This window comes from Sinohyriopsis cumingii, chromosome 8 (assembly GCF_028554795.1).
Source record: "Sinohyriopsis cumingii isolate HCF-2022 chromosome 8, ASM2855479v2, whole genome shotgun sequence".
Lineage (NCBI taxonomy): Eukaryota > Metazoa > Mollusca > Bivalvia > Unionida > Unionidae > Sinohyriopsis > Sinohyriopsis cumingii.
In genome coordinates this window covers 82,775,548-82,801,096 of record NC_142968.1, presented here as the reverse complement: position 1 = coordinate 82,801,096, position 25,549 = coordinate 82,775,548, and the positions used below count along the sequence as shown (strand labels likewise).

Genomic DNA, 25,549 nt, shown 5'->3' with positions numbered 1-25,549 from the left:
AATGTAGAGAAAGCCAAAGAGTACAAAGAGCCATTATCTCGTTGTAAAATACAATGATAGCATTTGAAGCCTTACAAGGGAATTTTTCTAATTTGGACTTTTCAAGTTTATAAAAATACGTTTCCTTTCATTTTTTCCTTCGACTATTGATTTGTTTCTGTATTTTGCTCACTTGGCAGAGGTTTTTGCTTGAAAACTGATGTCTTATCTATGCAAAGATTACAAATACCTTTAAACTGACCCTGAAACCAATTTTTTAAATCCTGTTACTGCAACTGATTCCATACGTTTGTAAATATCAAGCTCAGTCCTCTTTATCAGTTCACTGTTTCCTGAATCTGATTATTATAATTATGCTACTCCTGGCCATTCACAAGTGTGTGTGTGTGTGTGTCTGTGTGTGACAGACAGACGGACAGACAGATGCTATAAGAAAACCGAGAAATAGCTGGTTGAGCAGAGCTTTTAGGGGTATATCCTTTGCATCCTTGTTCAGTTGCTGGATAGTAAATATGATATACATACTATCTTATGTTTAAACTTACAAGGCATACATGTGTGTTAAATATGTGCATGTGTATCGTTCTAAACGGTCGACAAGGTCTACCAAAGCTGCTGAATGTCTTTTTCAAATCAAGCTATACATGAACAGTTTGATTACCTCACTTGTAATATGGAAATCTCTTTTTCCTTTAATATACAATCGCTATTGAAAAGTTTTGATTTCCCTGGAGTCCTGTGAGTTACAGCGTGTACGTACCTTACTTGGCATGTACAAGAAAGGGTGGATGTATGTATATTCTTGCTTTGAAACAAATTCATATTAATGTAGATGTAAAGCATTTGACATTTGAACACCCGAGATGTTGCTGATTTGTACTGTAAATTCGTTCAGCTTAGCAGGAATAAAATATGGTCTAAATCTTTTAAATGTTGAGTTCTATGTTTGGATGTCTTAAATGAAGACAATAGTGTTCACGTCAGCTTGACATTTAATATCTTATGGCTTAGTTTATATGGAGTGCAAAGGTGTAGAGATGTAAAGAGAAAGAGAAAATGCTATGGTTATGTATATTTATAATGGACAGCTTGACTTTCCAAATCATTTAATATATAACTTAAGACCTCGGTAAATACAATATGGCAAAAATGTCTCTGCAACTAAATCCATGACCATTTTCTGATTATAATAAACTCTGAATACATGTCAGTATAAAGGATACATCTACAGTAACCATGATTATTATATGCTCCTTTTTGTTCTTTAAGTTTCCAGTTTCAGAACAAAGCAGTATTTTACGTTTTACGCTACTGAGCACTCATATTGCACGCACGTGCACGACACGTGTGACATTAAACAGTATACTATATTAGGAACTACTTTTTTAACAAGCCACATACACTCGTGTAGTTGATAATTTATGGTTTGGTTGATTAAATCTGTTTGTGATTGAACTAAAGCAGCTGTTTCGCGCATTAGCAAGTATAGATGGTAAAGTTAGCGACGTGGAGGAGTTCACTGAGTAAGAAACGAAATTATCAAATAAGCAAAAGAATGAACGCTATATTCGCAGTGCCAACAAGAAGCGTGTGCAGTAATGGAAAATACTGTTCTGATCACTAAAACAGGAGAATAGTCTTATCTTTAAGCAACTAGAATGATTAAGACTATGACGACTGCTCTCTAGGGTCTATAAAACATAGAAAAGTATATTGAAACCAAGGGCTTTCTCATATATATCAGAGACATACTGTTTTAAAGGTCTGTCAAAATATTAGATTCAAGAAAAAATGCAACTGAAGGTTTTGTAGGAAACAAACAGCCTCAGAGACAGTAATCCAAGACGACATAAATTATTATTTTCGCTGGGTATACTTAGTGTCACACAACGGTTGCTTTTCAGTTTTCTCCGTGTAAGTATTTTAATATAATGTTCAACTAACGATAGCAGACACTGTATGACACAGGTCATTTATGGAGTCCCTCAAACAGCGGTATGAAAACAACAGGGCATAAACATTTTTTGATTAGTTGGTAATACGAATTTTAATAAATATACTTGCATTTATGCATAGTGAATTTCCTAAAAATTCACTTTCTCTTATGTTTCAATCCGGCCGACATGTTCTGTAAAATCTGATTTACACCGAGGTTATACTGGAATTTCGAATAGCTTACATTTCAGCTGAAATCCATTCTTATTTTTGCACTGAATTGACCAAAAATCCATTCCGTTTGTAATCATCTAATCAGCACTGAGTTGGATCAACAAAAGGAACATTCATTCAACACCAACTGCAAAACGCTGCTGTAATGCTCCTTTTTTCACAATGTGACTCTGACTTTTAGTTTTCAGGAGACCAAAGCGACAATTTTGTTTGAACGTGGGCGGAAGTATGTGCGCATTGTTGATATGTACTGATAAATATGCGCTTGTGTATTTTATTTAAATACAGCTGAAATCAATTACTTTGTTTCTTGTAGTGTATCTTTTCATATCATTAAGCCTGATGTAGAATAAGAAAATGAGTAAATAATAAAAAGGTTACTGCATTTTTATGGGAAAATATGATCTCTTTTTCTAGGATGAATACTGGCATTCCCATGGTTATGCAGTATGAATAAAAAAACACTCGTTCCTCTTTTCCCATACAAATGCAGTAACGTATACAATTAAAACAGCTTAATGACATCATGTTCAGTTCTAATTAATTACGCCACAGCAATGATGTCTATAATAAAATCATGGTGAGGGCAGCCTTTCGAAACTAAATTGATTTGTATTAATCTGCGTTATTGTTATTCATTTTTTTAAATTGTGTCCATTCTGGAAATAAGTTCATATAAAATCTGAACCCATTGTCTGCTCACTCATGGTCTTGAAAATAGATGTATCATGAAGAAACTGATATCCTCTGTGGATGAAGTTAGAAAACCTTGCTGTGTATGTTGGACAAATGCTCAAAAGTTCTATATAGTACAGCTATAACACACTCTCTCTGCCTCTCTGTGTGCGTGTGTCTCTCTCTCTCTCTTTCTCTCACATTCAAATTCAATAAATAAATTCGAATTATTAATAACCTAGATTAAGCTTTGACCCTAATGATATAACATATATCTTTTTTCGGTGACGTAACAAAAAAATTTATCTTTATACGTAGTATGAACAATTGGCTATTATTAATTTACAAGGTGTTTGCAACGCGTATTGTGTGTACACAATTATTAAAAGATGCGCAATGTTGAATATACACATCATACGAGCAATGCTGCAAAACAAAACTCATTATTTTAGACTTATCCTTTGCATGAATATAGGTACCACAACGGATAATAAAATACTTTTCGTTAGATTTAATGTGTCCTCGTTACGTTTATGTTGCAGCTAATCTATAGCTTTCCTAAACAGTTCTTCCAGTTTTATTCCAAGTTATTCAAGTCATGTCTAACTAGCCTTTGGATTGTGATAATATCTTAAATTAAATTTTCAAACAATAAGTACACTTTTAGTAGTAAATAAATTGTAAACAAATTATACAAAAATCAATGGAAATAACACGCTCCACATAAGAGTGTTCAAAGAAAACATATACAATAAATGTTTGCCTGTGTGCTGGTCTCCTGATAGTTTTTATTCACCTTATGCAAGGTCAGTGTTCAATTTCTAATAGGAAATTAAGTTTTGGCTTTGTCATTTGGGTGAGAAATAATTATATATTTGTCATACAATACAGAATATGTTAAAAGTGTTCATTACACAAATCCAGTATTCCTTTGTGTATATAATTTGGCTATCGCCTTTGTAGTAAATAACATTCAATATTAAATCATATAAATCATGATTGTTGGTCGTTTAATTACCCGTTTTATTGATGTACTGTTGGCTGCTTCCTTTTTTGGTAAGCAATTAGAGATATGACATTCTATCTTTAAAATGTATTTTTATACGGTATGCGATAGGTATTCGTTTTCCACATGATGATAAATTCAGCTTGATGTTCCAAATGGCTTTGATATCCAATTTCGGTTTCTTTAATTTTGCTCTGACAGGAATGTTATCCGTGCTTTTTGTTGTTTTATTTTTTGAATTTCCAACATGGTACTGTTGTTAAATTAGTGCCTTTTACGTATCCGGATTTAATATTGTCCCAGTGTTGGACCAGTGTTATGATATACTGTTGCGTTATTATTAAAATCTAGATCGTACATGACGACCAAAAATATTACTTTACTGTATTTTGTCTGGAAAAAAATTGAAGGAATCTGTGTCCTCTCTCTCTCGCTCTCTCTGTCTCTCTCTGTCTCACTCTCTGTATCTCTCTGGCTCTCTCTGCATATATATATATATATATATATATATATATATATATATATATATATATATATATATATATATATATATATATATCTTTGAGCGTATAACAGTGATTCTGTTCACGTTCAGATTTATTCACTGCCTTCACTAGTGAATACTCTCTGTTCAATCAATATTCAATTAAAGGAGGAAGTGATATTTATGTTTATGTGTTGGGTTGCTCACGAGGTAAAACAACGTTTTTATTAAAAGATGTTACAAATATTGCTGTAGTTCATAAAGTGACATTCCTTCACAACATTTGCATAGCTTTCTTGTAGGCAGAACATTCAACGAGTTCTAAGAAAGAATAATGACTTTCACCTGAATAAACGTGTAGCTGACAGCAGTGAATTTTAAGAGACCACACAATCCCTTAAACTAGATAAGTTTTACCAACGGTAAAAATGGGCGGTTAATACGACGTCAATCAATGTCGGAGCGTCTTAGAGAGAGTGTGTATCGTTGTTGTAGCCAATCCTAGTTTGTGTGCGTTTACTGTTAAGGCACAAACGAGTTAGTGGTATTGCAAACACATGTCAGTTGGTCGGAATGGAACGTATACACCTTATATTGATTCTTCTTCCACTCTGCAATGCAAACCGGAATGAATCTGAAACTGTAAGTATTTTAAGTATGGTTTTTTCTTGAATAAACTTGATTCTTTATTGACACGACGTTTATTTTTCTTAATATGTTAGTGCGTGACAATTTTAAGCACTTTTTGATTATAATTTTTGAACCAATTCAGTACGTAATTTATCACAGACATATTTCTCAGGGTACTACTTTGCAAACATTAAAATGCCAATAAGAACACAAGAGATTTGTATGCTTGGTCGGGGTCGTGGCTGCCTAACAGCATATTTTGAAGCGAATTTACTTCTTTTGGATTGTCATTTTTCTCATCATACCAGTTTGTTTCAGAAATAGATAATTTGAATGTTGTCGTGTTTTCCTGCTTTACGTCTCCATCAGTATATCCTATACGAATCTCTGCACGTTGACCAATACAAACACTTTTTTATTATCTAAGCACACTGTTTAAGTGCGCACCTTATTGCTTTTTATGTTTGGTGACATGACATCGTTCATATGATGTTTCATAATAAATATGAATGTCACTGGCCACCTATATTGTACAAAACCGTGTTATATTATTATTGTCATAAACAAAACTCACTTGTAATGTATGACCACCATAAAAAGGTTTAATTAGGCTTAAAAATCCACTTTTTTAAAATTAAAACGTTGTTCGGCAATCACCACAAGCAATCGATAGTTTCCGCATGCAGAAAACGGATTTGACGTACATTTATTCCTTATATTCAACATAGTCATTCAAGTGTTTAATTTCCCCACGTAAATGTCCATGTGATATATCTTACAGGAAATATTGTGCAATGTGTTGCAGATGGATGAAACCAAAAGAGTGATGATGGATAAAACTGTTCTTTCTTTTGCCGAAATAGCCTTTTTACCAGAATAATTAAATTCAAGCAGTGGGTGAGGGATGGGAAAGTTGCATCATTTAAGCCGGATTATAGTCGATTTGACCCAAAGACAATTCGTCCCAAGACAATTTGGATGAATTATATATATATATATATATATATATATATATATATATATATATATATATATATATATACACATACATACATACATACATGCATGCATATATATATATATATATATATATATATATATATATATATATATACACATACATACACATACATACATGCTTACACACACACATATATATATATATATATATATATATATATATATATATATATATATATATATATATATACATGAGAGAGAGAGAAAGTACAAAGTGACATATCCTGCTCTTTCTAATTAAATATTTATATACATTTTTATGCTAATAAATTATATGCATCTGCACAACATTTTCAATTTATGAGATATTGTGACAAATATATTTAATTTTAGGCTTCAGGTTGTAACACTGCTGCATATAATACACGTCCCCGATTACACATGAAAGAGAGAGTGAATAATGTTGAACATTGTGTCAGTGTTTTGTTGCTGCAATATGAAGCTCTTACTTGTTATTATTGTTAATTGTTTTAATGTTTCAAATTGTCTTAGTGTATTCGCGTATTAGTTGAAATCGTGTCATTACTAGTCAATATCGTCAGTCATATTTGCTCCATTTTTCACAACAAAAAATAGATGAAATAATTTTGTGTTTAATTTGTGCCCCCCCCCCCCCGCACGATAGAAAAACAATTGCTAAACATATACTTTTTTGAAAATAAAATGAAAGAAACTAACCCTGCATTGTTATCAAGTATTCCTTCTTTTTTCAGCATGTGCAATTTATTAAAGAAAAAAAATATCTCCACGAAAAACGTATGTGTAGCGGATGTCGGCTTGCATATGCATCCTTAGTGTAGTGTGCATCGCTAATGTCAAAAATTAAAATCGTAAAAGAGACGACAATCTAAACGTTCCCTATCCATAGCTTATAGTGTTTTATTTTTCAACAATATGAGGCATGTACTTCGTCTTGTGCGGATAAATGTACGTCATTTCCGGTTGGCGTCCTCTATAAATGGGAAACGGTAGCTAAGCGGAAGTTACAGCGTTGTATACTCTTTTTTCGAGTAATTAAATTAATATTTCTTCTTTACAATTGATAATATTTTTGTTCCTTTTGTGCGAGTATAACTACCTTTAACCATGTAATGCAAATCTGATGTAAAAAGAAAAATAATGGAGTACGGCCGGTGACCTTTAAGTTTTGATATTCAGTGTGTGAGCATTATGACATTACAAATGACGTAATTATATTGTATAGTGCACACAGGTAACGACCGAGACATCTAAATTTACTTTGAAGTCGTTTTGCTAATCCGTTCCAATGTTAACGCTATAAATCAGAAGCTTTTATTGGAGATAAATAATGGACCTGAGAAATGCATATAACCTTAGATTACATATATTGTCTGTGTATAATATCACTCTTTCGTATACAGGCCATACATATACATAAATTTGTGAATATACAACGATGCAGATAGATTTTTAACTCCAATATGCCGTTACTAATTTTCATTGCACTATAAGAGGATTCCATGTAGACCTGTGTTGGATGAAATAAAATATTTTCTACAATAATTATATGATTTGGCACCAGATGGACATAACTGACATTTTCTATTCACTATTTTGTGTCACATCTAGTCGAAATGTGCGATACACTCTAAAACAAACGATATGAGTTTACATTAAAAGATCTATTAAATATAATACAAAAAGTGGATATTTATTATTTTTTAAACTCTCATCACAAGCAAATCTATGTTTCAAGGCAGCTAAAAAATCAGGCATGCATGAGTATAATTTGAAAGATGATCTAAATTGACCCTATAAATGTGGGTCAAAAGTCTCTTACAGACTCAGACGGCCAGCATGCCAAAGCCTTATGATTCAAAATGAATAAATAGCAAAATTAATACCCAATAGGAAAACACACAGTCATTGACATCTTTACTTGATAGCGAAAGGGTCATGTTGGCCGTAAACTTCGAATGCGCTTTGATGTTAATCCCATTTGAACAATGTTCATGGTATTACCACTTGATGCAAGTGTACGAAACACCATTGCAAGTTTACATATATAAAACTTCAATTATTTGCACGAGACACAAGCATAAATTGTAGATGTAGATGAGAAATGGCTAGACAAAATATTGTCCTAAAGAGTATTTTTTGATATTGTAACTTTCTTTAATTGATGTGTTTATACAGCTTACTCTTCATTATTTAAACTGCCTTATGACTAAATGGGAAACATTAACGCCCATAGACATTTTCCGCCTTCAGCTATTTAATTAAAGAAAGTCTTTCTTTCGTCACTTTCAACAATACAATATTAAATGCATTCTTACATCTATTCCAAAAGCATAGTTGTCCTCCTCCTTTAAATGCCTATTTGTTCGGCGAATAATCTCACACTTTACTTCCTATCAGTTTAATCATCCTGCAACTAAAACTAGTTTTGGATCTATACTTATCTTCTTTATCCTTCTTGTGGTAATATCTGGCATAACTTGTTTCCATATTCTGTTCTACATCGAACTACCTAACATGCGAGATTTCTGAGATTTTTGTTTTAAATGACAAACAACGGGACTGACATAGACTTCTATTTAATGGGATTTATAGAGATAATACTTGTTTTTTCATCTAATGATACTTATTTTATCCAAATGACAGGCATCATGTCTAGCCAGCGAAAATGGACTAACTATTGGTACAAAATGTTTAATCCACGAAACCCTGATTGAAATAAAGGATCAAACGTCCTTTCTTCCTTATGGAGCAAAATGTCTGGCCAACTATGTAGATCACCGTGAACGAATATATTGGTTCTGTCAAGATGGAAAATGGATATCAGTCCAGGAAGAGGGTCAGTAAAACGTTTTCCCTCAGTAATGTAATATGATCCGAATTATAAGGACAAACAAATATGATAAGTATACTGTATGCATATCAATGTATGCAGTTCAAGATTTATAAAGAAAATCTTTCGCATGGTGTATGTATAAATTCGTGGCCTAAAATCTTTTATGCCTTCACTCTTTATTTTTGAAACGGAAAACTAATGTAGTTTTATGTTCTTGTACCTACATGATAGGTAATCCCAAAATTACCTCATGTTTATGGTTTGGAAACAAAGTAATCATAATTCAATATCATGCATCAGGATATGTGACTTATTTACTATTTATCATAATATCTCTTATAATTGCAAGATCTATTGAATCTGAAGAAAATACCGCATGTTTCCTCAAACAAATGTGTAATATGAAAGGCAAAACAACTAATTCCTGAACTTTATAGGTGTAGCTCGTTTCTTTGATCTAGAAATTTAACAAGTAACAGTGGATTAGCCGTTTGGCAAATATAGCTCTAAAAGCGTGATGTTTGCCGAGACAAGAACTTCCTTGTCCGACGCTGATCTGAAAACTCTATTCGATACAAATAGCTACATATTTATGTTACATGTATATGCTCATCATCGTCTGTTTGGAAGGCAAACTATCTGGTGGAATTTAGGGCTACAATATCCCATCAAATTTATTTTTGAGTAGTGTGTAGTCCCTATACAAGCAAAATTTGGCTGTGAAAAACAATCAAATTTTAAATGTCATAGTGTACGTTATTAATGACGTATTCTAAATATGTTAATTTGATCTTCATCTTTCATTATTTTCCTACTGATGGAAAGCAATGCATAATTTAATGCATGTTTATTATTCAAATGGAGTTACTCATTATAATTCCCTGAATAATATGTATGTAACTATTCGCGAGACGAGGCATATGTGAGAGTAACTTTAGGTACATCTGGCATGATAGTTGATGAGTATGATCTGTTTCTTGAGCAGAATACGTGTAGATCTTGTGAAAAGGGAGTGAATAAAAAGTAGTCTAATGCTCACGCGATCTACACATATTTTGTTTTTCGTCTTCATTTTCATATATATATATATATATATATATATATATATATATATATATATACAAAGTAGGGTGGTAACATATTGTACACAGACAATGAGGTCATAACAAAGCAGACCATTCTCGTTTATTTTAAGTTACAATTCTGTCAGTCTGCTTTTCTTTAGTTTATGGTCTATGGATCTATTATCGTCTACGTTGACAAATCGATAATGATAAATATAGATTATTGATACGACTTTAACTGCTGGCTCTATGAATTCGTTCTTATTACGAAAGTAGTCTAACTGTATTATATATATTTTTGAGGATGTGACTCTCTGCTGCAATTTGATAATTTACTTTTATATTCATTCGGGTCTCTAAGACTAATTGCGTAAAAAATAAATTCCAGATATATGTACAAATGATCACAAATATATATTTTCCTTTAGGAATCATCAATGCAGTTTAAACACTGCTTCACAATGATTGAACACTTTACAAAATAAAAACATCTTTACTTCTTTCGCAGACGATGTATACTGACTGTATCTCCTTTATCATGCGATCATATTTTACTCTTTAGATGAAAGGGAAATAAGCAAAGGAAATACAACGGTCCAAGGTCTAAAACACAGAGACAAACGTTTCTTGTTTGGCTTCGGCTTCTTCGACTTCCTCGGCTGTTTACTTACCCTATGCCCATTGTGGTATCGTCCAGAACCACCGAGAGGTACGTTATGTGGTTTGTTTCCTGACATACTTAGGAACAAAAAGCGACTTATCAACAAACGTGCAAGCGCTAGATATGTTTGCTCTATAAATTTGAAATGAGATACGTTTTACATAAACTGACAATATTTGTGCTTCTTTCGAGCTTATCATCATGCCTATTAAATCCTAAATATATGAAGAAGGGGTCTTTTTGGTCTCTAACCACTAAAATGTTCCCGTTTCTTTTTCGTAAATCTCGTTCATCCAAATAATAAATTATATACATTAATGTTACATCATTCAAACTTAAATGCAATTGGGATATTAGTGACGTCACAAAGCAATCTCAGTTTTCCTCTGTCTTTGGCATAGCTGTGACGCTATCCACTAATTTTATATTACTGTTCGTCGAGAAGATTTTTCGTAACCAGCATAGCACAGCATTCTGTCTTATCCTCATGTAGGTATCAGTCATTATGCATGAGAAAGTAATGTCATTTCTGCGTTGTTTCTATAACGTCAGGACCTACTATCCGAAAATTTTCAAAACCGCATGTAATAATTTCATTAGTTGTTGTTGTTGAATAAGAATATATTTTGTACTGACATTCTTTAAAAGATTCCTTTAAAACCGTGTTAAAAATATAGTTACAACAATGTTATGTATTTGTATCGACTTCAGATGAGCAATTTCCATTTGATCAAGGATGCAATATTGATGGCATTGATGGAATTTACCAGTGAAACACAATTTTACTTCAATAGTGTTCCAAACACAAAGATATAACAAGCCTATTATGTACAGTTATCTGGTATAAATGTTTGGTTCTTATCTAGGATCGTTCAATTGTTACTCGTTTTCAGACTCTACTAAACCACGATTTCTGATGCCATTACCATCGGATATGATATTAACAGCAGAACCCATGCAACTATACGCGAGAGCGACATGGCAGGAACCAGAGGCTGTAGACGATAATTGTCCGAATGGCAAGTGTGCGTAAGTCACAATATTTGCATGTTTTATATAAATGGATACAAAAACATCATGCTAATTTATTGAACATCTTTCTTTTTCCATCAACAATATTGTATCTTTCAACGAAGTAGTAAGGATTCTCCTTTACATGTTGATTTGTATATGACCTGCTCTATGTATGGTAGAAGTTTAGTTATAAATCGTCGTTTACACTATTCTTAAAGCTTACGATAAAGATGATCGATACATTTTAAACCCTCTTTTTCAGCATCGACCATGCTTATAACACTCTTAAATGTTTTTAAACGTTTGGATGAAACCAAGCAATATTTTTGCAGTGTATTGCGGGAGGGAAGTCCCCCTGATCGTGATTTGATGGAAACTCTTGACAGACCTCATAAGATAACATATAGGGCACGTGACAGAGCTGGCAATGAAGCTTTATGGCAGTTTACTGTTACAGTAAGAGGTAATGAAACTCATGTAAAGATTAATGTTCAATTATCGATAAATAGCATGTGAGATGTACGCTTGAATGTGTGTATACTTAGGTATGCACATTTGCATGGACTGACATTGTGAGATTTTATGAGTTTAAAACGTTAATATGTTGCCGTATATTTCCTAATATTAGTGTTAATTTCAAGATTGATGCCAAGTTAATGATACAAAGTTATTAAAGTTTGACTGACACCAGATCGGTAGATACAAAGAAGTCACAATTGTCACTGAGAATGTCTTACAGTACAATTTGGACACACACGAACACAAACTAGCACATTACAACGTTTGCGTACAGAATTGTAAATATGGCTACTCTCGTAAATGTTGCTATACTTTTGAAGGTAGACTCTAGATCTGTAGAATTCGTTCAGATGTCATAATATTTGGATGCAAACTTGCATTTCTGTTTGAACCTACCATTTTGATTTTGAGGAAAAATAGTAAAGCTATAAACGTGACTCCAGCTAAAAAAATATTGTCAGTTTGCTACGACATAATAGTGGGTTGGCAAACGAGCGCAATATGTATTGGCGATTTCATCCGTGTGTCCGCGTATAAAGAACACAATTTATAACACATGTAAGAGTTCTTCTGCTGAGGCGGAGGGGATATGGAAGGCATCAGCAGTGCTTCTTGGACAAACATGTGAAAGAACATATGGAAATTAAATTATATTTAGAAACATTTACTTGAATTGAATAAGATTTAAAAAATGCTGTGCATCATATCTTTGAACTGCAATGCGAACAAAGATTTTTTGATGCTTTTGGATCTGGTATATTGATTACGTGCCGAAATCGTGAAGACAAAGATGCATGTAAATTCTGAGCCCAGACCATGTCTATTTTCTTCACTACATTTAGAGCTTGCACATAATGATTTTAATACCGACACACGCATTGTTATAACATATAATTTTGTTATATCAATCCATATCAAAACCACTGAATATTCACCCATTTTTATATGACTATTTAATGTATCTCCCTAACCTTGTCGCTTTTAATGCCAAATATTTTCGTTTAGATCATTTATGAGATTCTTGTTGAAAATTGATACTGTTTTCATTAACGAAATGTGTTTACATCTATAGTCTGGATGAATTTCTTTTTTAGATTTAAAATTGAACTTTCATTATTCATGTCAGAATGTAGTGTTCCTGACAATGGTGAGACAAACATGTACTTATATTATAGTAGATAAAAGGCGAAGAGCCTGAACTCATCTGTAATCTAACGTGCAAATTCAAGTAGATTTTGTCTTTAAGTCTCTGTTCTCTGTTATTGTGGGGTAGGAGATTTAAAGACGTGACATCATTAAAAGTGACACTTACATTTAAAGGGACAGCGATCAAGTTCTCTACTTAAGGCGATATGTGCAACTGTAATTTGTACCTTCAACATGTAATATGCAAATTGCACATCAGTATGACATTGACCAGTCTTAATCAGTTCCATATTTAAAAGCATGATTAAATGAAACGTTTAAATGTTTATTTCCTTGTGGGCAAATATCAGCTGCAAACATGAAGCTGTTATATTGACTGTAATTAAAGACGTATTTGAAACTTTTCATAGACATGGCTGCATTTAACCCATAGCACCAATTTTCAAAATTACTGAAAGATCATAACTTTCTAAGCAACAAAGTATGGTTCATCTGGATTTACTCTTACAGACAATTTTTCAATAATATTAAAACTTATATGAAATCTGTTTTTGGAATCAATTAAATATAATAATGTAAATATTAAAGACTTATTCTAGTACCGGGTGATGGAGAAAGAATTATCCCTTGTCCTGACCTTTTGCTGATACAATCAAGTATGAAAAAATATTTATTTGCATAAGACCAATACTTTTGCATCGGGCGTATCACTGGAAACATGTTTACTAATCCAAATTATAGCATATTTGAGTAAATCCAATCCATCGTTTACAGTATCCTGAAATACAGCTTAAAAGAGCATTTACCTTCATAAAGATCCTTATGTTCGGTGCATTACAAAGATAAGATAACATTAAGATAATACACAATAAAAATACAAACTGAAAATATCGTGAAGGAAATGCAAATTAAAAATAAAATTAAGGCACTGCATGGTTTAAAATTCAACATTGTATTTCTTTTATAACCGCATATTAGTTTATTTGATGTTTTTCCTTCGGAAAAGTATATTATGTTTGGTTCAAAATATTCGATCATAACTTTGATACTTCGAGTATATATGTAACGGCAAAGGCAGAATTGAAAATGTAATGCAAGTATGTTTCTCAAATCTTAAAAGGAATTGTGAAAATTTCAAACAAGAAAACGGGATATATGTATCAAGTGTTAGTAAAAATGCTCAAGACAATAAGGGCATAAAAGGAATGATAACATATTTTCATATCAACCCGTTAGCTTCCCATTAAACGTGGTATGCTTTAAGTTAATTGCTACCCAAGGGTTTCAGATGAAGCCAAGAGGATCGGAACTGTGACGATGCTTTTCATTTTTATTAATTTATTTTCAGTGATTCGATGTTCAAAGCCAACATCTATCCGAAATGGTTACTATATTTGTCATCCGAGCACTGAGTTCATGCAAGGGACCTTCTGTCGATTTGGGTGTTACGATGGGTTTGAGCTGAAAGGCAATCAGATCATCAGATGCCAAAATACTGGCATATGGTCTGATTCACAACCCCAGTGTGTCCGTATGTACAGTGATGCAGTCTGTATAGAGACAATTTTATACTAACTATTCATACATCCTATTCGTTGCGAAACGTAACTCTTATTTATTCAATGAGAAATTAAAACAGAATGCAAATGAAAGAAACGTCTCATTTTTTGGGCTCAAATTTGTTATTGTATCTTTTAATATTATTTGAATTGAACGCAGCCCCTTGGTTAATATAAGATTAATTGTCTTAGCGAACAATATATCGGAAATTACGTCATCATTTATGCAATTGTTCCATCCAGATTGCAGTACAATTTACTCAAAATTTGCAAACTTATTATGATTATTCGTAGCAAAACAAATTTGGATAATTATAACATATTCATTGCACAATGTCAAGATCGAATTTCTATGCAAATCGAATTAGTGTGCATATTTCACGTAATGGCATGCCATGAAAGATCATAAGGGATAGTTTTCTCTGACTTTAAAATTATTTTCAAGTTTCAATATTTGCATATTATCAGCTTTCAAATGCCCGACACTTCCCGAAATAGAAGGAACTACAGTACAGTGCTCGAATGAAAGCTATTTTAGGAGCATTTGTTCATATCACTGCCGAAAAGGTTATGACATGCCGCCTGGGGTCAGTAGTACTGTGATATGTTCCATCGAGAAGAAATGGAAAAAAACTGGAGATCCACGTTGTGTGGGTAAGTCTAACAGGGGTAAGTCTATTACCCCCCCCCCCTTCCCCTTAATAATTTCGTGGCGATTTCTCTTGCATATACAAAGTTTATGCTTAGAAATTAACAATTCTATGAAAGGGAGGGTGGAAACTTTCTTAAATATTTCTTTTATCAATAAATCCATAAAATAGAACGGCTGTTGAAGTGAGGAATTGTCTAAAAATTGATTGTTTTTTTATTCAGATATAGAGCCACCAACGTTCGATTTTTGTCCCGATGTGGTGATAGCGGGTACCAATCGTGGATCTAACTTTGGGCAAGCGTATTGGAGAGATCCACTGATCAAAGACAACAGTGCACAAAACATACAACCAAGGATACTCGTTGGTAAAAAACCTGACTCTCTATTTCCCGTGGGCACACATGAAATAGAGTATTCGGCTGTCGACAGTGACGGAAACGAAGCCCTACCGTGCAAATTTAAAGTCGTAATTAAAGGTATGTAAAATAGAATTTACATATGTTGCCGTCCATATGATTTTTTATGAATATTTCACAACACATTCAACTATGCTATAATATGTATTCCTACCAATCCAAGAACAGTCATACAGCGATCTTAAGTTGAGATAGAACTCTTGGAAGGTTTCGGTAATTCGCAAGAGATAATAAGCTATATCTGTCACAAATGTTTCTCATGTATTATAGCAGATTACAACCTTACGGCTGCAGATCGCAGCTAGACGGTCTGAATATATGTTGTAGCAGCGTGATTAAGTGTATAACAGTAACACATCAATGCGATATTTCTTATTTATCTAATGCTGCCAATGATGAGGAATGAATTTGCCACCTTATTCATGCGGGGAAGTTCAAAACTGTCAACGAAACTGATGTGCAAAATGTTTAACAATGGATAAAAGAAAATTATATAATTTCCAAATGATACTGGTCAAAACAATTAAATTTCAACACAAAGTCAAACTGATTTCGTCTATCAACGGACACGATCAATGTATGATACTTTAAAATAAATAGGATTATATCATCACATACGAGCAATCTAACAAGATACAAGACTGATATCGTTACGACGCAAAGTCTTAAACTATCGAACAGAATGAAACAAAACTAACAACGTTAGTACAATCAACAATAATTTATTTCTCTGTTTAAAAGTATAAATTTAAGAGACGCCTATAGTATATAAAATAATCGTACGTGTCCTATCACATGACCATAGGTATCGAATGTTACGAATAAATTCCAAATATTTAATCCCTAATATATCATTATGGTACAATCTAGAATTTCTTTGACTATGTTCTCCATAATCCAAAAGTAGTATCTTAGTCCAACTCATCAATGAGAATTTGCCAATTCCAATGACTAAGTTAAATAAATAATTCTTCTAGAATTATATCTGAATACACTATGTTGAATAAAAACTAAGCATGATTTGTAAAAGGAATTATAAATAAACATGGTTAATATATGGTTTATCAACAAGTATGATGGATTTATGATCAACTTTCACAAATACTATGACAGTGAATTTCTAAATGGACTATCTGATGTTAATTGTCTCATGGCGTCTGGCCGATGAAAGGGATATTTCCGATTCCACAGCTCCCTTCAAGTGGCGAAGGAGAGATCTCGCCTGGTCCGCTCCATCCAGACTGCTGAATGATCCCAGAAAAAACTCATATCCTACAGACCGTTGCTCTAGAACATTTAGTCCCTTAAACACTGAAATGCCAACACCATCCTTCGAACTTTCGTCACCAATAGCAATATTATCCAGGTTATACCAGAACGCGACCCGTATGTGGGCCACGCTTATGTAAGAAAACTATGACTTACAGGCTATGTTGCGCGCAGAGAAAACGAAACCCATGTACAATTCTTTTAGCACACAGTTTCTTGAAGTAAGATTTGCTCTAGAAACGAATTTACAGAGAGGCATTATGTTTCTATGTAGAACAGAAAGTTTAACATGAAGCATTCACATTTGAGATATTATTGTTAAATCTACTGAAATCCAAGAATCCCATTCTGTTTTGATTCGTAGTCACATGCCAGCAATAATTGGGATTGTATACTTCACTACTGACTATGAACTTTGTTATATTTATTGCAAAGGTTGTTGTTTCTGCTCTAATATTATTCCTACATTATAGCTAAGTTCATTGGATTTAATGTATTGCGAGTGGGGGGTAATATAAACATATAACTTCCATCAACATAAATGGCTGATCCTTTAGTATATTTTCCGTTCTAATTACGGTATGTTTTAAAATTTGATGTTTTAAACTGCATGATTCTATTTTTCTTAGATATTAGGTGTCCTCGACTTTTTCCCTCGCCATTTATGCAAATCAATTGCCCAGACGGGTATAGATCAGGGTCGTCATGTAACTTCACCTGCGAACCGGGAAAAACACTTCATGGACAGAGCTTTACTTTATGTGAAAAAAACAGTCAAGGATTGTATGGGTCATGGCAAGGGATAAATCAAAAGCCGAGTTGCAAAGGTAAGAGAAGCTTTGAACATTTCCCATAATGTTTCCACGAACAATAATAGATAGCAAATAGAAGCAAGTAGAGGAAAATAAAATCTTGCCGATAACACTTTTGACTTTAATTATAATTTATAAACAATCTCCTTTTTGCTACCCCTTCTGATTTTGTTTTGCTCTTATAATTTACTCTTATTATTGTACACAGTGATCTACGTTATATGGTTGTTTATGTGATATACTTAATTGCTCGACTCACACAAATTCTTGATGAACAACCTAGGTCATATTTAATGGAACCTCTGATCATAAATATCGGAGTTTAGATCTCCCCAATACTTCGGAAATCAGACATTGCTAGAGTGTATTTGCACGAAAATATATTACAGCTGAGAGTTTATTCATTTATGCTCAATATCCAGAGACATTGTGAGTATTTAAACTTCACATAGAATACATGACTTAAGTGATGTAGTGTCTATTGACTGCAGCAGGAAGAAAATGCCTACCAATTAAACCCCCGGTAAATGGAGCCGTTGCTTGCGACATCTGGATGGGTGGACAGTTTTGTCAAGTGCAGTGCTCACATGGAACTGATATGCCACCGAGCTTTGATTGGCGCCATCTTCAAGTCTGTACAACAGACAAAATAAGTGGAGAAAGTTTGTGGGTACCTCCAGTCAAAATAACCAAATGTCAAAGTAAGTATTTTTACATTGTAATAAAACTTAATTTTTAAAATCAAAATTAATTCGCATATGATTTAAGGCGACATCTTTAGTGGATCAGTTTCAATTATGGACAATAAATGAAGCCGTTATGAAATTTTAATTCTTTCTTTTGATAAATACAAACATCATTAGGTGAATTTTCGGAAAGTCTAAAGGTCCGTTACGTGTAGCAGCAGAAACTATATAGTGACTATACTTGTTTTAAGGACAATTTCATTTTGATTATTGCATTCTAGGAACTGTTCTCCCCAGTATTTCGTGGTTAATCCTCCTATTGTGTTTCTCCTCTCTAGATGTCACTGGCTATCAATTCAGAATCAAGTGGTAACACAGATAATATTCAATGAAGATTCGAAATATAACCCTTCAAGGTACTGAGGGTGATTTTCGTAATTAATTGTTTTGCTATATTTCTAAATTATTAGACACCAACTCCATGGCCTACATGATGTTGATTGTTTATATAAATAATATAAACTTTCAACTTTAACTACTTACACGATGCCATCATTGTTTTAAATGCTTGAGTATCTACTTTACCATTTCATAAAATAGGAACGAGATCTTCTAGCACCAAATAAAGGGAAATTCATGTTAATTATTAATCTATTTGTGTTACAAATCAATTATCAGAATGACCATGTCCAGTTTCTAACTGAATAATCCAAACTAATCATGACAGAAATAATTTGACTGCAATATACAAAAAGTGACAGATATATCACGAAAAGACCCATGTAGCAAATATATTTCTCTTCATTCGTACTTTTTTAGCACCTGCTCAATGTTACACAGGAAAATAAATTCTAATCCAGATTAGAATTTCAGACCTTTTTCATTTCAAAAGAAATGGATTATGTCATGTACATTGACTGCATTTAACCGAGTTTCCTACACGTTTGTTTTCGCGTTTCGTCTATGGGATGTAGATTGGAGGTGGTGTTTTTAATTCGGTTAAGAGTTGCTTCCTTTAATTTATTCATGAATATTTGTTTTCGCTTTGCTTTATTTTTCTTTTAATTCATTTATTTATTTATGTATTTATTCTGGCATCATCAATTTCATTGTCATAAATATAGGGGTTTCCTGTAAATTTCAACTATGAACCACATATACACATTAAAGTCATTTTTGTCTATGTATGCGTGTTTTACTTGTCAGTATTATTGGCACGCCTATTTAAATTCAAGTATCACTCCTTTATGGGGGCGCCGACAGCAGCAGCGGCGTCGACGGTGATTAAAGTTTAAAGATACATATTTTTTTATATCAAACTATGGAATGGAAGCTAAGATAGTATACAACAGAATAGGAAAAGCACGTTCTTTTATATATATGGTTCCTTACTCTCTGTTTGATCCTCGGATACGTTCTTTATATTTTTTGCTATTATTTATTATTATTATTACTGTTATTATTATCACTGCAGCAACTCGTCACGGTTCACCCATCATTTCACCAACGTTCTATTTCTATGTTGGGGATTGCCCAGAGGAAGCTACAAAACAACAAATAAAAGCAAATTTCTATGCAGTCATCAAAACGAGCGATCTCTATGCTGACCTAATTTGCATTGAGCCGTCAGAGTGCAATAATCAAAACGTTGAGGTATCAATTGCAAAAATACTTTCAACCGTTATTTTATATGCAGTAACAAGAATGCATTCTTGGGACTCAAGCACAATATTATCTGTTTTAGCCATTGCCGTAGTGTGTGTATATATATATATATATATATATATATATATATATATATATATATATATATATATATATATATATATATATATATATGTATATATACATAGATAGATACATAGACAGATGCATACAAATATTACTGCCTGCAAAGAACATATATTGCTACTGATCCGATTATCTATGGTTATGTAATGTTTTTCTTTTGTCTATCTATAGCAGTGAAATGAATTATTTCTACGCAAAAGTGATGTGTGTGATTTGGACTTTGAGCGTAGTTTTAATAATTTGTCAGTCATATCGCTACGATGTCTGGAGTGTGACAGTTTATAGTGATGTCTAGCATTGGGGCATCATGCTGCAGACATGTAACGTGATGTCCCGCCCAATCACATGATCCTGATACCAGACCGACCAGTCTTAACATTAATCTCTCAAATCAGGGCGCCTAGCGAGGCAGATGTAAGTACCATTTTTGAGTCTTAGGTATGACTTGGCTGAAGTTCGAACCCGCGACCGGACGCTTTAACCACTAGGCTCACCGGCACAGTCGCCATAGTGGTATTAATACGACCACATCGTAGTATAGATAGATAGATAGATAGATAGATAGATAGATAGATAGATAGATAGATAGACGCACTGTTACCGATATATCATAAGTTGTCTCTTGTTCGTACTTTGGCGAATTCATCCGTCCGTTTGTCATCCGGTCACTCATTCAGCTTTGTAAATCTGAACTCCATCTGCATCGATTTATAGAGAGTGATAATATCATGGTATAATGTTTCACAAGAAAAAGACAATGAAAAAAATAAGGATTAGGTTTCAAGTGTCACAGTTTCTTCAGTTTAATGGATTCTTCCTTGTAACTAGTATTCCAACTATGCAAAGGAAGATAGGGTGGTTCGATTAGGCATGACGTTTTACGAGAATGAATACATCTCAAAGTAGGTGTATAATTTTGAATGTACATTGGTATGAGTTCTAATTGGGGGATCAATTTATAAAGGTGTGGATAGATATGACTGATTCCGTTACACGTTTTCAATATAAAAAATAGCTATATGGAGAGACGACAGTCAGGCAGCATGTAACAGTAGATAGCTATCTCATTCAAATTAAACTGGATACGTTATATCTTCATATTTTCTTCGCATATTGAGGCAATTTCGTTTCGACATTTTATGTGCATTTGCTTTTCTATTTGTAGGTCACTTGCGGTGCAGTTGACATAAATCATCGTCTTAAACGTGAAACAGGAGTTAACAATATAACAGACTATACCATTTTGACTGTAACCTACAAACTTTTATCCACTTCAATGACTGGAGCCAATTTCACGTACGTTCATTCAATATTTGAACGTTTTATGAATTACTTGGAGACAGTGATCATATCGGAAAACTTCACAGACGCTTACAAGTCCATTAAGTTGAAATATTCCCGAACAGAAAATAGTCGAATATTTTTAAACTGCCCACAAGGATCAGTCGAAGCAAATGGAACATTTTCATGTGGTAAGATTGTAGGACATATGTCTTTATATTTTGTTGGTTATCTTTCTACAGGCTCATTGCAAGAGGTTCGTCTTTTGGACAGAATATCACGTATAAATACCCGATTTTCTTTTCCACATAATTTTAAACTGTCTTGTTTCAAAATTAGATAAATTGTTAGATGATATCGGCTGTTATGTATGTTTTGCCTAAATATTTTAAGTTTATCTGAAAGAAAATACATATCAAACAGATTCCCATTCCCAAAGTTCCAAGGTTACCAAAATATCCATGATGTCCGTATTTATCAGAAAGCATATTTTACATGGAGAAGGAGACATACAGAGTAGACTGGTATATAAAGTAAGATGAGATCTCATTTAGCCTGATACGTTTTCCAAAAAATTGTTTCAGTCTCAGTCTTTAGTTCAAACTAAAATTCAAACATGAACAATACTTATCTATCTATCTATCTCTATCTACACACACACACACACACACACACACACACACACACATATATATATATATATATATATATATATATATATATATATATATATATATATATATATATATATATATATATATAGAGCTTGTTTAGCATAAGTTGGCATGAAACATAGAGCAACTATAAGGATCACGATTATTCGTGATTTAAACAGATAAACCCTATCATACTTATATCATATGCAAGGCTAATACTCATGAATTATCACCAAACGTCGGATAAGTACGGTGAATTCATAGCAATTTGTAACATATATATATATATATATATATATATATATATATATATATATATATATATATATATCAGGAGACATAATCGTCATGTAGTTTTTCATGTAATAACCGTGACAGACTGAACATAAGCTAATGGTAGTATTAAGAATCTTTTTTAACTTATAGTCTTAAAGTTGTATCTTACATTGTATTCACATATTACTTGTCGAATACATTAAATGTTTGCCGACGAATGGTTAAAACATTGCCAAATATAGCAATATCGTAATTTTGCCACGAAGAATAATAAAAAGTCTCTGCAGTTTTGAAGAAAACGTTTTGAAATAATTACATGTATGGATTTGGATCATATAGGTTCACAATCGGTTAGCTACTAAAGTCACACAATGGGAACGCACAAACAATTTTTATCAATGGCCTGTGACAATTAATATACGTTTAGTTATAGATAGCTGCAGTACAAAGCATTTATACCACAGGTAATATGACTAATGCTCATTTTATGTTTAGCCTTAAAACATGCAAACGTCAAGTAAATGCATCTATAGTTGACTCTGCAAAATTTGATGATATCAATATTGGATTAGAATTAATGTAATATTCTATTTTGTGCATGTATTTATTCTAGTTCTTTGCCCAGAAGGAACATATTATGACAACAGAACCTTAAACTGCCTGCCATGCATAAAAGGGACTTATCAGGATGAGGCTGGTCAATCATCATGCAAACTCTGTCCCATTCGTACTACAACAAAAGCTGATCAGGCATTGTCAATACATCAATGTGAAGGTACAAATAATCTTTCGTACAGATGAGTGGCTTTGCGTTTAAAAATATTTGATGGTTTTGTTTCCTGTGTGTTAATAATCTTTGGAATCCTCGTCATAACTGTCAATCTCTTAATCTCTTCTCCAGGCCGCCTAAACGTTAACTAGTTGGCACTCATTAAAGTCCTTGACATGGTTATTCTACGACTCTACTGTCTTAAACTAAGTACCTGAAAGAAGCAAAACCAACAAAATAAGTCTAGTGACAGAAGCATTTAATTCTCAAAGTTATAAAGTGATAACTTAATAGGAACTTAAGGCAAACACTCAGCTATATACACAACCCACAATGTACTGTATATATTCATAAAATTATAAATTGAATCAATGACATTTATAAAACGAACGAAGAGGAAAGACTGTATCCCTGGGTCCCATATTTAATGCATGATTATAAGAACTAACCCAACAGGTCTTTTAAATATAACCTATTTCAGCTGCCTAATCCACCGGGTTATGTACTCATCCCCATTCCCCATACATACATACATACATACATACATACATACATACATACATACATACATACATACATACACACATACATACATACATACATACATACATACATACATACACACACACATACACACACACACATACATACATACATACATACATACATACTATTTTTCTCATCCCACTCACCCCATTATTATTTTGTAATAATTATAGCTGCTTGTGATCCTGGCACATGGTCATCAGACGGCGTAGAACCTTGTTCAGCGTGTGATCTGGGATCCTATCAACCAAATTACGGGCAAACATCCTGTATACGGTGCAAAGGTTCTCGGACGACTCTCTTGCCAGGCTCTTCCACAAACCTGAACTGCGAAGGTAAAATTTTGTAAAAAAGAGATCATAATTATATCAAACCTATGGTTCCAAATTCTTCTGTAATAATGCGTACATTTTTATTATTTGGTTTTGAGATGGCATACGTTTCTATTTAGTTTTTCTCAATAGATTGAAAAGAACTGATTTTGTCCCAATTGATAATACTAATAGTGATGCAGGTTTTGTTTTAAATGATAGGGTCACTATTAAATATTGATATTTTTGCTCTTAATACGATAGATTCTCCTAAATGCTTAATTAAAGAAATAAATCTTTGTTTTCGGTAAGAGTTGTGTTTTATTAAGCGATCAAAGCCTTTTTTGAATTTATTTACAGAATTTGACATTGAATTTCCTGACAGAAAAAACAACAGTGTCTCTTTAATACCATTGTCCTCTAAATGGAGGACAAATTTCTCCATTTCCCTCTGGATCAGAGTGCATCGCATGAATAACGCCTCCATTTTGAGATTGATGGGTACAAATAACACCGATATATGCGAGATATGGGGCACGAACAATATTGGAATCAATTATTTAGGGTAAGATATTTTTCTTCTTTCCACAAACATCAGAACAATTTAAAAACCATGTTTCAGTTGAATATTTTTGTACTTGAGTGTTCATCATATCTAAATCTAAATATGTAAATATAAATTTCCTAAAAATAGAAAGTACGCTTCAGTTTCTGGAACGATTATCCAAGAACTGATAGAAATGTATTAAATAAACTATATCTTTTTTCATTGACATATGGCTGAAATGCTTTATTTTCTTATGGGGTTTTTTTCGATATCGTATTTCCAAAGTAGTAATCATTTATTCATCTTTAATGACAAACACATTGAACTCTTTTCATCGTAATAATATGTGTATTTAAGTTCACAAAATGGCAAGTCTATAAAGTGTATAGATAAAGTTAAATATTCGCTCGGGACACAATCTTAAAAGCTTACTTATGTCATTGCTTGTATTTTTAGCTTAACGTTTGTTACAACTGAAGGGTTTGCTGACGGGCGGTGGCATCATCTTACGCTTATCATTACTATGTGTGGAATACATCTGAGATTTGACCAGACTTTTGTACTCAAAGAAACTGTTCCATGTTCGGGAGAAGTCTTTCTAGAAAACATTGTTATAGGAGGTATGCAGCCATTAATTTCTCTGTAAACAAAATTAAGCATGTGATATCACGCAGAAGAGAAATCGGGAATTTTTACTTTTCATACCCCGTTCAATTATTGGCAGCGTTAGCGAAAGTTAATCTTTGCTTCACCAGATATAGCTAGCGTCACTCAC

At 33.1% G+C, this 25,549-nt stretch overlaps 1 protein-coding gene across 2 annotated transcripts in view; it reads left to right on the top strand.

Annotated features, from left to right (window-relative positions):
- The first annotated feature begins 4,856 nt into the window (after nt 1-4,856).
- Nucleotides 4,857-25,549, top strand: part of LOC149794009 (uncharacterized) — a 32,224-nt gene continuing 11,531 nt past the window's right edge. Inside the window, exons 1-16 of one of the 2 annotated variants that reach the window (XM_089967942.1) lie at nt 4,857-4,976; nt 8,610-8,802; nt 10,426-10,572; nt 11,418-11,553; nt 11,871-12,001; nt 14,552-14,734; nt 15,231-15,416; nt 15,636-15,890; nt 17,729-17,926; nt 18,403-18,612; nt 20,072-20,250; nt 21,554-21,860; nt 23,215-23,376; nt 24,090-24,251; nt 24,588-24,792; nt 25,231-25,394. In XM_089967942.1, coding sequence (XP_089824068.1) covers nt 4,908-4,976; nt 8,610-8,802; nt 10,426-10,572; nt 11,418-11,553; nt 11,871-12,001; nt 14,552-14,734; nt 15,231-15,416; nt 15,636-15,890; nt 17,729-17,926; nt 18,403-18,612; nt 20,072-20,250; nt 21,554-21,860; nt 23,215-23,376; nt 24,090-24,251; nt 24,588-24,792; nt 25,231-25,394 — 2,887 coding nt within the window. In that variant the 5' untranslated portion in view covers nt 4,857-4,907. The remainder of the gene's footprint in view (nt 4,977-8,609; nt 8,803-10,425; nt 10,573-11,417; nt 11,554-11,870; nt 12,002-14,551; nt 14,735-15,230; nt 15,417-15,635; nt 15,891-17,728; nt 17,927-18,402; nt 18,613-20,071; nt 20,251-21,553; nt 21,861-23,214; nt 23,377-24,089; nt 24,252-24,587; nt 24,793-25,230; nt 25,395-25,549) is intronic. The other variant, XM_089967943.1, reaches the window with a different exon arrangement.